Below are 11,768 nucleotides of genomic sequence, written 5' to 3'. Positions count from 1 at the left end.
AAGTTCCTGTCAAAATAAAACCAGTCGGCCTTCATAGATTTCCAAAAGGAGAATTGATTTGACTTACGGGGTGGTTTCCCGGTATGGCTCCATTTCGGCTTGATTGAGGCCGCAGATGATGACTCGTCGAAGAGTGGCTTTGTACGAATGCTCGGTATTCAAGTATTCGCGGATTACGGCCAGCGTAAGCTCTGCTGCTTCTCTGGCGGGGAATCCAAACTCGGCAGCGATTGGTGGCAAGGAGATACTGTCCATCATGTTTCTTTCGGCAAGTTCGAACATGTCCTGGTAACACAAGCGGAGCAGCCGTGTCGATTCTTCAGTTTCCCGAACATCGTATACAGGGCAGATGGTACAGATTGTCATCTCGTAGGGACTTTGTCGATTCTGGATTGTCTGACGTTCAAATTGGCGGGGGGAAACTCCTTTCGAGTTTTGACACCGGAGACCGAATCTAGCGCAGCCCTTTCGACTCCCATTCCATCGCGAACTGACTTGTTGAGTATGACTCGACAATCGGTCTGCAATTTCTCGATGTCATACTGGAAAAGGGAGAAAGCGGTTCAGATCATGGGATGGCTGGAAGACTGGGTCAGACACGGGGGTAAGATGGCCGTCTTGATAGAGCTGTTTGATAGTCGGCACCTGACGAACAGCTAGAACCTTGTCTCTGCGAAATCCGGGCGATCGGGGCCTTCTAGGGCTACCGCTCACAGTACGTAGCTCTTCTGCAGAAAGTTCCAGTTTGATTTCAATTCCGAGATCATCCAAGTCCGAGGCTTCGTTGTTTCGCTCCTCACCGGACCAAGAGACTTCTTTGATTGGAGGCGTGGTAGGGCTTTCAATCTTCTCTTGTGTGATACTCATGTGGTTGATGGGAGGTGGCTCGGTGATGAACAGCTCTTGGATGACACTCGCAGGCATGCTCGGAGGCGTTTCACCGACGACAAGCTCGTTTTGGCTGACAGGTTCTAGGGGTGGTGATATTGGTTTCAGCAACCATGGGTGTCTCAGGCACTTCTGAAGCGATATCGAGTCATGAGCTATATTCATATTCGTTGATCTATGGAACCCAATCTGCAAATTCACTTACCTTCGTTGTCCGCATCGTCAACCTCCGGAGGACAAAAGTTAACCCTGTTTCGCACTATCAACTGCCGGAAGAGCACAACGGTATTTTCTGGATTTCTTTCTAGATACGGCTGGAATTACTGCACCACCAATTCAATGTGAAGCTTGATAGCTTCATGCACAGCGTCTGTTGTGCTCTTGAATCGATAATCCTTGTATAAGAGGTTTCGAGTATGAATGCACTCTAGGAAACTATTTATTATCTTCATCTCACTTATATCTGTGAGAGACACATCTAATCGGGTCCAGATGTCGTTAGGAGACCTTTTTCTCCGGCCGGTACCACGACCTTTCTTCGTGATGCGACGAGGAGCCATAATGTGTATTACCAAAAAGAGTCGAGGTGAAGTAGTCAAACGTGAAGAACATGTTTAGAGTGGCTATACATGGGTTACCAGAGGCCCTCGTGTGGGTTTCAGGATGAACTTGTCATAGGATGTGTCGATGAGTGAGAAGCTCTTTGCTGTAAGTAGGAGCTGTTGCCAACACTCACATGGTTACCATCGACAAAGAGCAAGGATGTGAAACGGGTTCTAAGATCGACAGTGGGAGGCTTCCGTTGTCCCAACATTGACTCTATGCGAGAAACTAAGGATTACTGGATTACTCGTGGGGTGGATTAATCGATCCGACAACAACAAAGCTTTGTTGGACAAAGATAACCAAATTCGTGTTCCGGGCAAGATCTACGCCTGCGGACAATTAACACAAAGACAGCGACCAGAGCTCGCGCTGTAACACAACCCAGGAGTGGTCCTAATAACACCACCGACCTTTTGTCGAAGCAGGAAGTAGCGTTGGGGAAAATCAATCTCCGGGGGCAGCTGCCTCGAAAACAAAGGATGATCCAGACACTGCCACAACAATTAGTTCTCAAGACGAAAAGCAAACTATTTCTTGAGCTGTCCTCTCAAGCTTCGTTCTTTAATCAGTATACTCTACTGCATTGCTAATATTGCTACTGGAGCTCGATTTGTGGTCCGGCATATGTCAATTACTTTCATCTTATACTCCTGCAGCTCGACAGAATCTTGCAGTTGCAGTAGTGTCGGCGATGGGTCAAACATCGCGAGCACCACTATCCTGGCGGAGGGAGGAACGGGAGTCTAATGATCTTGCCATTCGCGAAAACATATTGAACAGACTCAATGTTCCTGGATACAGCCATCATCCACTTGCTATTCGAGCTCCTCCGCCACCGGCCTCAGCCAGCAATCAGACTGTCAAAGTGGCAGCCAGCAACACAACCACTGCGAGCAAGCTATCCCCGACGCCGACAAAAGCTCACATCTCCTTGGTCCCGCATTGGAGCTATGAGAAGAACTCCATCGCTGTCGCCATTGTCATTTCCGTCGTGACGGTCATCGCCTTCACCACGCTGGTCATCCTTCTTGTCCAGAAGATCCGCAGAAGCTGGAAGCGTCATAAAAGTGAGAAGAAGGACTACGCTGGCTCTAGGTACCGTGTCTACTATTTGAACGACAGCGCTGAGAATGGGGGACTCGAGCACAAATTCAGTCGAGAACCAGTCATGTTCAGCAAGGATGATCCCACCGCTCGAGAGTATCTCGTCGAGCAGGATGGCGATAAGATCACTCGCGTTTATCATGCTGGAAATAATGATTCGTCACGCACCTTCGATTCGCTCGGAAAACCACAGGAACCGCAGCAGCAACAGCAGCCACCAGCACCACCAGTCCAAATACCGCAAGAGACCGCGGTGAGCACGGCCACCACCGTCGACCCAGCTCAACCCGTACCTGAGGTGCAACCTGACAAACCGTTGACTGTTCGTGGACGTTCTGGCTCCATCCCCAAGCCTATAGTCGTCGTGCCTCCTCCCTTGAAGCACGCCTCTTCGTTGAAGGCAACTCCAGTCACGCAGCCACCGGACCCGCTCCCTGAGAGACCATCCTTCATTCCCAAATCCCGAAGCGAGGCCAGAAGAAGTCTCATCAAGCTGGCAACGGATCCAGGCTCGCTGTTTCGACTGCCTTCGATAAAGAAAACCACGTCCCCTATCTATCGCCCTTGAGATAAGGTGGCATGCATTGGCTTGTGTACACGGAGCATACATAACGAACCATTTGACGAGCGCATCTGCCCAGCTAAAGATGATGGTTTGGAAAGCAGAAGCTTGAGTTGAAAAAGATAAGCTGGCATCAGTGATGCATTCTCCTTCATACTTTTGTATACTTTCTTTGATTCTTCTCTATTGTTCATGAATTCTTCTCCTCGCCTCTTAGACCAATGCCGATATCTTCGTCCCTGATGGACCAGGATATCACCTCGGCTGGTGTTTTTACTTCTGTTTATTCTTCAGACAGGGTAGATAGATCCTTACAGCTTTGAATTCAGTGTGCCTTGGTCTAGCTTTCTAGCAGCAGAGAGCCTAATAACAGAGGTGTCTTCGTCTCGTCCATTTTCATAAAGCAAGGACATAACTTATAAATCAGCTCCCTCATTATATGTGATCTTATTTCGGTCTCATATCATCGTTATAACAGAACACCACACCAGTAGAATAGAAGACAAGGCAAAAGGTACAAACGGCAATACAAAAGCGGCAAGGAATACAACAAGAGAGCGAGTACATCTACAGCGGACAAGGGGAGAAGAAAACAATGAAGTAAGAACACACGCACACAGAGAGCGAGTAATAGAGATGGAGAGAGAGAGAATGAAGACAAATGCAACAAGAAATTTCTATCTATAATACCACACACACAACATGAGAAAAAAAAGATGACTCAGATCTTTCAGGTGGCTTTATTTAGCCTCGTGCACATTCCTCAGACACCGTTCTAGTCTTTTGCCCCGTTCCTTCTCTCGGACGATAGTCGCCTTGACAAAGGAGCGGATGGCGTCGCGACCGACTTTCTCGCGCCAGGAGGTCCAGCCTGCTAGCTCGCTGACGACGACATCTTTGTTCCATGTGATTTCGCGGGAGACGTGGGCGATCTGGGACTCGGATTCTTGGATCTTGGACTCGAGGTCGCGGACGGACTTTTGGCGGGATTCTTCGAGGCCGGGGAAGTTGAGGTTGAATTTACGGGGGAGAGAGGAGGAAACGAGCGAGGAGCGGGAACGGGCGAGGGAGCGGTTGGCAGAAGCGAGGGTGGACATAAGGGAGATGGGGCGCGAAAGGGAGTGTAGGATGGCGGCGGTGGTATTGTCGACGGAGGTGAGAGCTGCGAGGAGCTGGAGGAGAGGGGAGGAGTCGGAGGATGGGGTCGAGAGGTACGAGGCGTAGCGGGCGAAGGCGTCGACGTGGGATTGCGGGAGGGCGTTGGTCGGTTCCTTGAGGGTTGAGATGGTGGCCGAGCAGAGGGTTACGGCATCCGCCACGTCCGTGGCCGAGTTTTGGAGCGCGTGCCCGTGGCGGATGAGGCTGCGAGTGTTGGCGTGCACCGAGCGAACCATGTCCTGGGCATGTCTGACGAACTGCTCCGTTTCTCGCATGCCATCGTTCGTGATCGGCTCGAAGTCGTCGACGATGGACTCGGAGAGAACCTGCGCCTTGCGACGGGACCGATCGGCCATCATTTCTGGATGCAGCTCCGGTACAAGGAAAAACTCCCAGAGCATTTCATGGGTCGCGAAAGTTGGATGCGATAGCAGAATCTTCAGGAATCGATCAAGCTTCTCTTGCATGTCGTGAAGGACCGAGCGGGACGGCTTGGAGTGTATTTGAAAGGGCGTGCGAAAGTCAGACAGCGAGGGCATATACGAGGCTGGATGTTCGATGGAAAGCCACTTGGCGAGATTCTCAAAGTCCGAGAACGTCCTGCGGCAAGTAGTCACGGTGTACGTGGTAGACCCAGGTCGGGATTCAGCTGCTTTGGCAGATGGGCTGGGAGCGCCGGACTTGAGTACGAAGCGCACCGTTGCATCCTCGACGAAGAATGAACGAACGACTGTTGTGACTCGACCGGATGGGTCGATACTCGTCGACGGGGAGTTTGAGATAAGAATGAGGTCGTCAATTCTATTTCGAACTTCATCGTCTTTCGCAAGTTCGACTGCTGTCAGTCCTCGGGCTTCTTTGAGGTGCACATCCACTCGCGGATCCAAAAAGAGGATCCGTACTTGGTCGATTCTGCCGTACTTGCTGGCCATCATCAAGGGTGTGAACTTCTTATCATTAGTTGCATTTGGATCACAGTCGCTTTCCTGAAGGATGCGAATGGTAATATCCGGGTCGCTGACAATGTGTAGTAAGGTATTGCCCCGCGAGTCAACATGGTCATCGAGGTGCAGAGGCTTTCCGTCTTCCTGGGACTTCTGAGCAGCCGTCAATGCTTGATGGACCATTGATTTGTAGTCCGGATGATCATAAGATCTACAGAGCGCGAACAATGGGGTTTGCCCGTGCTTATCGCGCTGTCTCCAGGGGAGCAACCCTTCTAATCGGCGCATGACGGAGGGCGTACTAAAGAGATAGTGGGCCACAGTACGGCCATGAATGTCAGACTTCTGAAAGTAGGAGACAACCGTATCCTTATCAGTTGCACTGAAAAGGTAACTAAGCAAGACGTCGACAATCTCGGTGTGAGCCAGCTGAACGGCAGCATTTAGCAGGGTTGTCCCGTCCATGTTGGTATCCACAAGAATATCCTCGAGTGGGTAGTATTCCTCGAGACTGAGGAGATATCTCAACGCCTCTGGTTGGCAGCTTTCCACTGCCATCATGGGGATCGTGTGCCCTGCAGGGTCTTGCGTCTTGGTTAAGGTCTCAATGGAGCTGTCACCCTCGATCGTGCTCGTGATGGATCCCATTGTGGTTGTTCGCGAAGCCATCGATATCGCAGACGATTCGGACAAACTACGAACGTCCATGGAAACCTTTTTGACCGGGCGTTTGATCTCTCTCGGGGATGTGGTCTCCCACGTCTTGAACGGGAAGACGTGCGAAAGTGGCGGCACGTCTTGGGTATCATCCAGGATCGCCGATTCGCCGTTGGTTTCAGTATATCCATTGGGAATAACCAAAGGGGCTCGAGAATGGCTTGGCTGCTCATCATCATCCGTTTTGAAAAGGACGCTCTTGCTCTCGGGTTCATAGGGAATGTCATCCATTGATTCGTGGTCGCCATCGGGTTCCAGAATAGCCTTCATATCGGTGATTCGCCCGCCTTTGGTAGCATTCCATAAGCGTTTATTTCGGATGCTCGCCCTCCGTAGGCCTGCCGAATCAGTTACAAGATACGTGAGGACCGCCTCAAGAGTACTTAGAGCGTATCCCATTTCGCCACTGTCGACATCGTCGACGTAGATAAAATGCTGCATGTATAACAGTCGTGCCTGCAGATGCTTGACCTGAGATCTGATAACAACGATAAGCAATAAAGAAACCAAAATGTCAGCATTCACCGTCACAGGAGAACGCTGCTTCTCGGACGCCTGCGGATCTGCTTTATCGTAGTTGCCAGGATACGAAAGGATCTTGATTGTCTCCAGAAGGATGGTGAGCATATCATGGGGGCACTTCGCATCGAGCATTTTACGGAATTCTTCCACCGCCTTGCCTAGGCGTTGCAGGAGCTCGCGCTTGCCTTCATGTCCGCCCTCGACGGTGATCCCAACCTGGGAGACATCGATGTTGTCCATCTGGCGGGTCCGCAAGTCCAGCTCTGTATCTTCAGGCTGCCGGAAGGCACATAAGCGAGGGAAAAGGAGCGATTCGTGCACCTGCTCGGCCACATAGCGCTCAATCAAGCGCTCGACCAGTGGCCCGGTTAAATCCGTCGTTGCGCCGAGGAAGGAGAGTTGTTGTTTGTCCACCAGCCGAAACAAGTCAATAGCCGCAGTCACGGCCGTTTCCAAACTGCGACGCATAAGGTCTTCGTCGTCTTCAAAATACTCGTCCGAGTTGAAAGGAAGCCCTTCCCTGAAGCGAGACGATGAGCTTCTGATTGACGCACTTCGGATTGATGCACTTCTGACTGATGCGGCTTCATCATTCGGGGTGTCCTCCCGGCCTCGTTTCCCCTCAAACTCGGGTATCGAGGGCGAGCGCGACGGAGGAGGGGGCAGCGGTTTTCCCAATTCCTTTCCAAATTCGCGAAATAGTCTCTCTAGTCCGGGCTGCATTTGTCTGGCGATCATGGGGAAATGCGAGAGTAGCTCCCCAAAAGTTCGGATCTCCTTCTTTGGCGGCGATGAGGTAGGCTCCCCTGACTTGGATCCCGATCCCATGACGGCCTTAGCCGGAAGCGTCCCCGGGACGACGGCAGAGATGATCTTTCCGGGGTCGAAAGAGCCGATCAAGGGTCGGGAGATATAGTATATAAGCCATGGCTGGGAATCGTTGCTCGGGGTGTAGTAAAGCGCATCGGAGAGCAGCTGGGCTTGCGTTAAAGACTTGAAGCCTAGAAGAGTAGTTCAGCATATAAACGTCGAACCTCCTGCAGGGGGGGAGCAGATCGTCCCCACCTTTGTTGCTGTAAACCGAGCTTTCCTTGATAATCACAGTCCGTCCATTCGCCGTCGGCACCTGTTTTGCCTTCCCCCTACTATCACGGACGTTGGAATCATCCTTGGCTCCGGCCGGTCCATTGAAAGCGGGTATTCGCAAAGTATGGCTTCCTAGGAATTCCTCGGAAACAACGAGATCGGAATAGAGGAGGGACGATTCGCGATCGCGTGAACCAATCAGGGATTCTGTTACCGGAACAAGAAGAACCTAGAGAGCGCATAGCAGGTCAGGAACAGCGGTCCGAGGGGATGATGACATAGTGCAGAAGGGGATAAGTACATGATTCTCGATCGGCACGCACTGCCCCGGAACAGTGCTGCGGAAGAAGGCACGCAGGAAGGGGTTTAGAGGGTGCATCCAAACGGTCTTGGACGACGGCCCGACGAGGGAGCTCTGGTACTCATCAAGCCGTCTGTATCAATTGCGACACGGGCTTGCGCTGCTCGATCGACAGAGGGCGAGGAGCAGCTGTGGCGCATGTGTTTGCGGGTGAAGGAACGCGTGGGAAAGACAGGTCAAGGCTGTGCGTGGAATCCGGAATCACAACGCTAAATAACACTGCAACTGAAGTCAAGAGAGCGCGGAGGAGGGACAATCGGAGAATTCGCAGTCGGGATTACGGTCGAAGGCGAAGAGGAGCAACAAGGCAGCCTGGCAGCTTTCGCGGAGTTGGAAGCTCCTGGCGCTATACCCGATTCGGGCGGCCAGTTGGCGGGCCTCGTTCTAGATTTCCTGATGATGTTGACTTGTGACTTATGAGAGAATTGTTTCAATTGAAGACCATAGTATCTCTACGGCCGCAGTGGCTAGTATAATACAAACATAATAATGAACAGAGCACATCCCGAAAAGTATTACAGTCGGCGGACCTTCCTGCTTCTGGTACCACCGAACTTGAGGCGAGTCGCGTCCGTTACGCTGCTCACCAGTCCTCGAATATTCCTCCCCTCGTTGCCCAGCAAGACCTTCGTAAAGGCCTCGCGGCCCTGACTGTATCCCCGGAAGATCACCTCCAGTCGCTGAATGCTGGGGAGAAGGCCTCGCTCCTGGATCTGACCAAACACGTGGGCCGTCAATTGATATGCCGAGTCGTATCCTCCACGGCCGCTCTTGCGGAAGCCCAGCTGACCACAGCTGATTGAGAATATCGGGTTGCCATTCGGACGAGTCAGGGTCAGGTGCATGTTGTGCTTATGAGTAAAAACGTGGAGATGATGCGGAGGAGAACGGTCGGAATACGGTCGCTTGATCAAGTCGGCCTCCAAGCTCTCGGCCATGCGGGAGTAATCGCGCGTAACACTCTGGTTGGTACGGATTTTCTCTTGCTCCATCATTCGAGTGATCGCGTTCAGCGGCGAGTTGTCATTTGCGGCCGCGCTCGGCTCCGAGGGCGTGTTCAAGATCTGCCTCTCCATCTGTCGGGTTCTCTCTCGGGCATCCGAAAGGGTCTTCTGGGTCGTAGAGAAGGGTCTCATGGATCGAGCCAGAGAGCCTTGAAGCTGGCATGGCCGGCTCATTGACGGCAAGGCTCTCGTCAGGGCGTTCACGAATGTCGAGTTCATTCTCGCGGCTGCTAGTGGAAGGGGAATGGACGTGAGGTAACAAGAACACAGTGCAACTGACCAGCAGGGCCGTTGACCGAAATGAATAATTGGTTCAAATTATTGACGACAGCGACAGGCGCAGCACCGTAGGGAAATCGGGAAAGGGAAGAAGTCGGGGCAAAAGGCGGCGGAAAAGGGCCGAATTTTCGGGTCTTGGCGCATCTCAACTTTTTCCTTGTCCTTCACTTCTCTCGCGGCCGAAATCGCTTCCTCTTCTTCCTTCTCTTTGCTTCCCCACGCCGCTTACCCACCAACACGCCCCCCTTTTACCCCCCGGGGAGTTGCAGACTTTAATCTCTTTTTCTTTTTTCATCTCCTTTTCTTTTTCACTCATCTATCATCTCTTATCCCCTTCTACAGAGCATGATCTCGGCTACCAGGATGTCGGCTACCGCGCGGGCGGCCACCTTGAGATCTCAAGTGCCCAATATGAAAGCCACCTATGGCACCGCGGTCGCCTTGCAGCGGTCTATGATTCAGTCCGCTTCTATTACCACGTCGCCAGCAGCGAGATCCCCTCTTCTTATTAACTCCGAACGTCCTGCATCTCAGATCCTTTCCCCGTACGCTGCTCTTCCGCTCACAAAGTCATTCCACGCCGCCACTGCTCGCTGGCAGGAGCAGCAGCAGAATCAAGAACAGCAGAAGGAAAACAAGTCCGACGGCACAAATCAGGAGAAGAACGAGGAGTCGAAGGACCAGGAGAAGGAAGGAAAGAAGGAAGAAGGAAAGGAGGAGGCTCCTCCACCGCCCCCTCATGGAGACAAGTCACCTTGGCAGGTGTTCCGGGAGACCCTGCAGTCTGAATTCAAAGCGTCCAAGGAATGGAATGAGTCGACGAAGGCCCTGGCCTCCTCGGCTCACGAGTTCTCCGAGAACGAAAACATCAAGCGGGCTCGCGCCGCTTACGAGGCTGCCTCGGGAGCTGCCACTTCCCGAACCTCGACGGCATTCAAAACCACTGGCCAGGCTATTGGCAAGAGTGCTGCGTGGACATGGAACACGCCTGTTGTTCAGGGTATCAGGAAAGGTGTCAACGCGACTGGTTCCGGACTTGAAAAGGCCACTCGACCTGTGCGAGAGACCGAGGCTTACAAGAGCGTGAAGGATGCCATTGATGACGGCAGCAGCTCTCGCTACGGAGGCTGGATCGAGAAGGAGGAGCGACGCAAGCAGCGTCAGAAGCGTGAAGCGCTGGAAGCCCAGTCTGGTCGTCGAGTCGAGCCCATGGTTGAAGATCCCAAGTAAGCATTGCACCCGAAGAAAAACACGAAGTATTTTGGTTTCTAATGTCTATCTAGCGCTGGTACGAACGTCACTCTTCACAAGGATTCCGCCTGGAAGGAGTCGTGGCGCGACTTCAAGGACTCGAACCCCATGATGCAGAAGCTTTTCACTCTGAAGGAAACCTACAACGAATCTGAGAACCCTCTCATCAGTACCGCCCGCAGCATTTCGGACCGCGTTGCCGGGTTTTTTGCCGAAAATGAAACCGCCCAGGTTATCAAGAGATTCCGCGAGATGGATCCCAACTTCCAGATGGAGTCCTTCCTGAGAGAGATGCGCGAGTACATCCTTCCTGAGGTGCTTGATGCCTACGTGAAGGGAGACGCCGAGACTCTGAAGCTTTGGCTCTCCGACGCTCAATACCACGTTTATGCTGCCCTTGCGCAACAGTACAGCACCGCCGGACTCAAATCGGATGGCCGTATTCTTGACATTCGTGGCGTTGACGTCTCCCACGCGCGCATGCTCGACCCCGGTGACATTCCCGTGTTTGTTGTGACCTGCCGTACGCAGGAGGTTCATGTCTACCGCAACGTCAAGACACAGGAACTCGCCGCCGGCATGGAAGACAAGGTCCAGCTGGTGACATACGCCATCGGTCTGACCAGGATACCCGAGGATGTCAACAACCCCGAGACCCGAGGATGGAGACTGATCGAGTTGCAGAAGGCTGCCCGCGATTATATCTAAAACTGCTACCGGACTCTTCAATCCTGCTTTCTCCCTTTCCGACGACTTATATTTCATCCGTGTCTTGATTATCGGCAATTTCCTCATGAATTCTTTTTATCCCTCCTCTTTTATATTTATCTCCCTCCTCGAATGTTCTGATATCATCCGACTGTACAATACCGATTATTAAATAGAGACCAGGTGGAAGCGGCGCTTTATTTCTTATGTCTGAAGTAACCATGACTAATTTCGTTGAATATTTTTATTTCTTATTTCTTCTCTTCGCCTGGCTTTTGGCTTCCTTTGGTGTGGTCGGTGTTTGGGGGGTTTCTGGATTTTCACCATCGCTCCACTCCTAAATTTGCATCTGGATCTATGTCCAGCGTGTTGTTGATCAATGTTGTTGAAAATCATAAATTTACAGTTACATTGCAAGTCTAGTTCTTTCCACTCATAAGCAAGCTTGTTTGGATTTCCTAGGCAATAGATGGGGGACTCTGCTGGAATAGGTTCTGGCATAATTTAGATCTGTCAGTGCATGAAATCGATGGTAGTCATCTCTATTAGCTTCTCGACAGTATCGTCGAGTGCGTATC

General features: G+C 51.9%; 6 protein-coding genes across 6 annotated transcripts; 2 read left to right on the top strand and 4 right to left on the bottom strand.

The window, feature by feature from the left end:
- Positions 1-63: 63 nt before the first annotated feature.
- Positions 64-282, bottom strand: LDX57_003556 (uncharacterized protein; the record flags this gene model as incomplete). Its single annotated transcript, XM_046085207.1, has 1 exon — positions 64-282. One exon carries the CDS (start codon positions 280-282, stop codon positions 64-66), a length of 219 nt encoding a protein of 72 aa, XP_045941170.1.
- Positions 283-537: 255 nt separating this feature from the next.
- LDX57_003555 (uncharacterized protein) lies at positions 538-924 on the bottom strand (the record flags this gene model as incomplete). Its single annotated transcript, XM_046085206.1, has 1 exon — positions 538-924. The coding sequence occupies one exon, from the start codon at positions 922-924 to the stop codon at positions 538-540; it is 387 nt and encodes a 128-aa protein (XP_045941169.1).
- A 1,261-nt stretch (positions 925-2,185) lies between these two features.
- LDX57_003554 (uncharacterized protein) lies at positions 2,186-3,166 on the top strand (the record flags this gene model as incomplete). The annotated part of the gene is made up of 1 exon (XM_046085205.1): positions 2,186-3,166. One exon carries the CDS (start codon positions 2,186-2,188, stop codon positions 3,164-3,166), a length of 981 nt encoding a protein of 326 aa, XP_045941168.1.
- A 734-nt stretch (positions 3,167-3,900) lies between these two features.
- Positions 3,901-7,966, bottom strand: LDX57_003553 (putative VPS9 domain protein; the record flags this gene model as incomplete). Its single annotated transcript, XM_046085204.1, has 3 exons — positions 3,901-7,502; positions 7,567-7,816; positions 7,889-7,966. 3 exons carry the CDS (start codon positions 7,964-7,966, stop codon positions 3,901-3,903), a joined length of 3,930 nt encoding a protein of 1,309 aa, XP_045941167.1.
- Positions 7,967-8,463: 497 nt separating this feature from the next.
- On the bottom strand, positions 8,464-9,171 carry LDX57_003552 (mitochondrial 37S ribosomal protein uS11m; the record flags this gene model as incomplete). The annotated part of the gene is made up of 1 exon (XM_046085203.1): positions 8,464-9,171. The coding sequence occupies one exon, from the start codon at positions 9,169-9,171 to the stop codon at positions 8,464-8,466; it is 708 nt and encodes a 235-aa protein (XP_045941166.1).
- Positions 9,172-9,576: 405 nt separating this feature from the next.
- On the top strand, positions 9,577-11,190 carry tim44 (protein translocase subunit TIM44; the record flags this gene model as incomplete). The annotated part of the gene is made up of 2 exons (XM_046085202.1): positions 9,577-10,457; positions 10,515-11,190. The coding sequence occupies 2 exons, from the start codon at positions 9,577-9,579 to the stop codon at positions 11,188-11,190; spliced, it is 1,557 nt and encodes a 518-aa protein (XP_045941165.1).
- Between the last annotated feature and the right edge of the window lie 578 nt (positions 11,191-11,768).

This window comes from Aspergillus melleus (genome assembly GCF_016097325.1).
Source record: "Aspergillus melleus strain CBS 546.65 chromosome Unknown contig2, whole genome shotgun sequence".
NCBI classification, from domain to species: Eukaryota; Fungi; Ascomycota; class Eurotiomycetes; order Eurotiales; family Aspergillaceae; genus Aspergillus; species Aspergillus melleus.
Note: the sequence above shows the minus strand (reverse complement) of the source record. Positions and strands in the feature narration are given on the sequence as shown.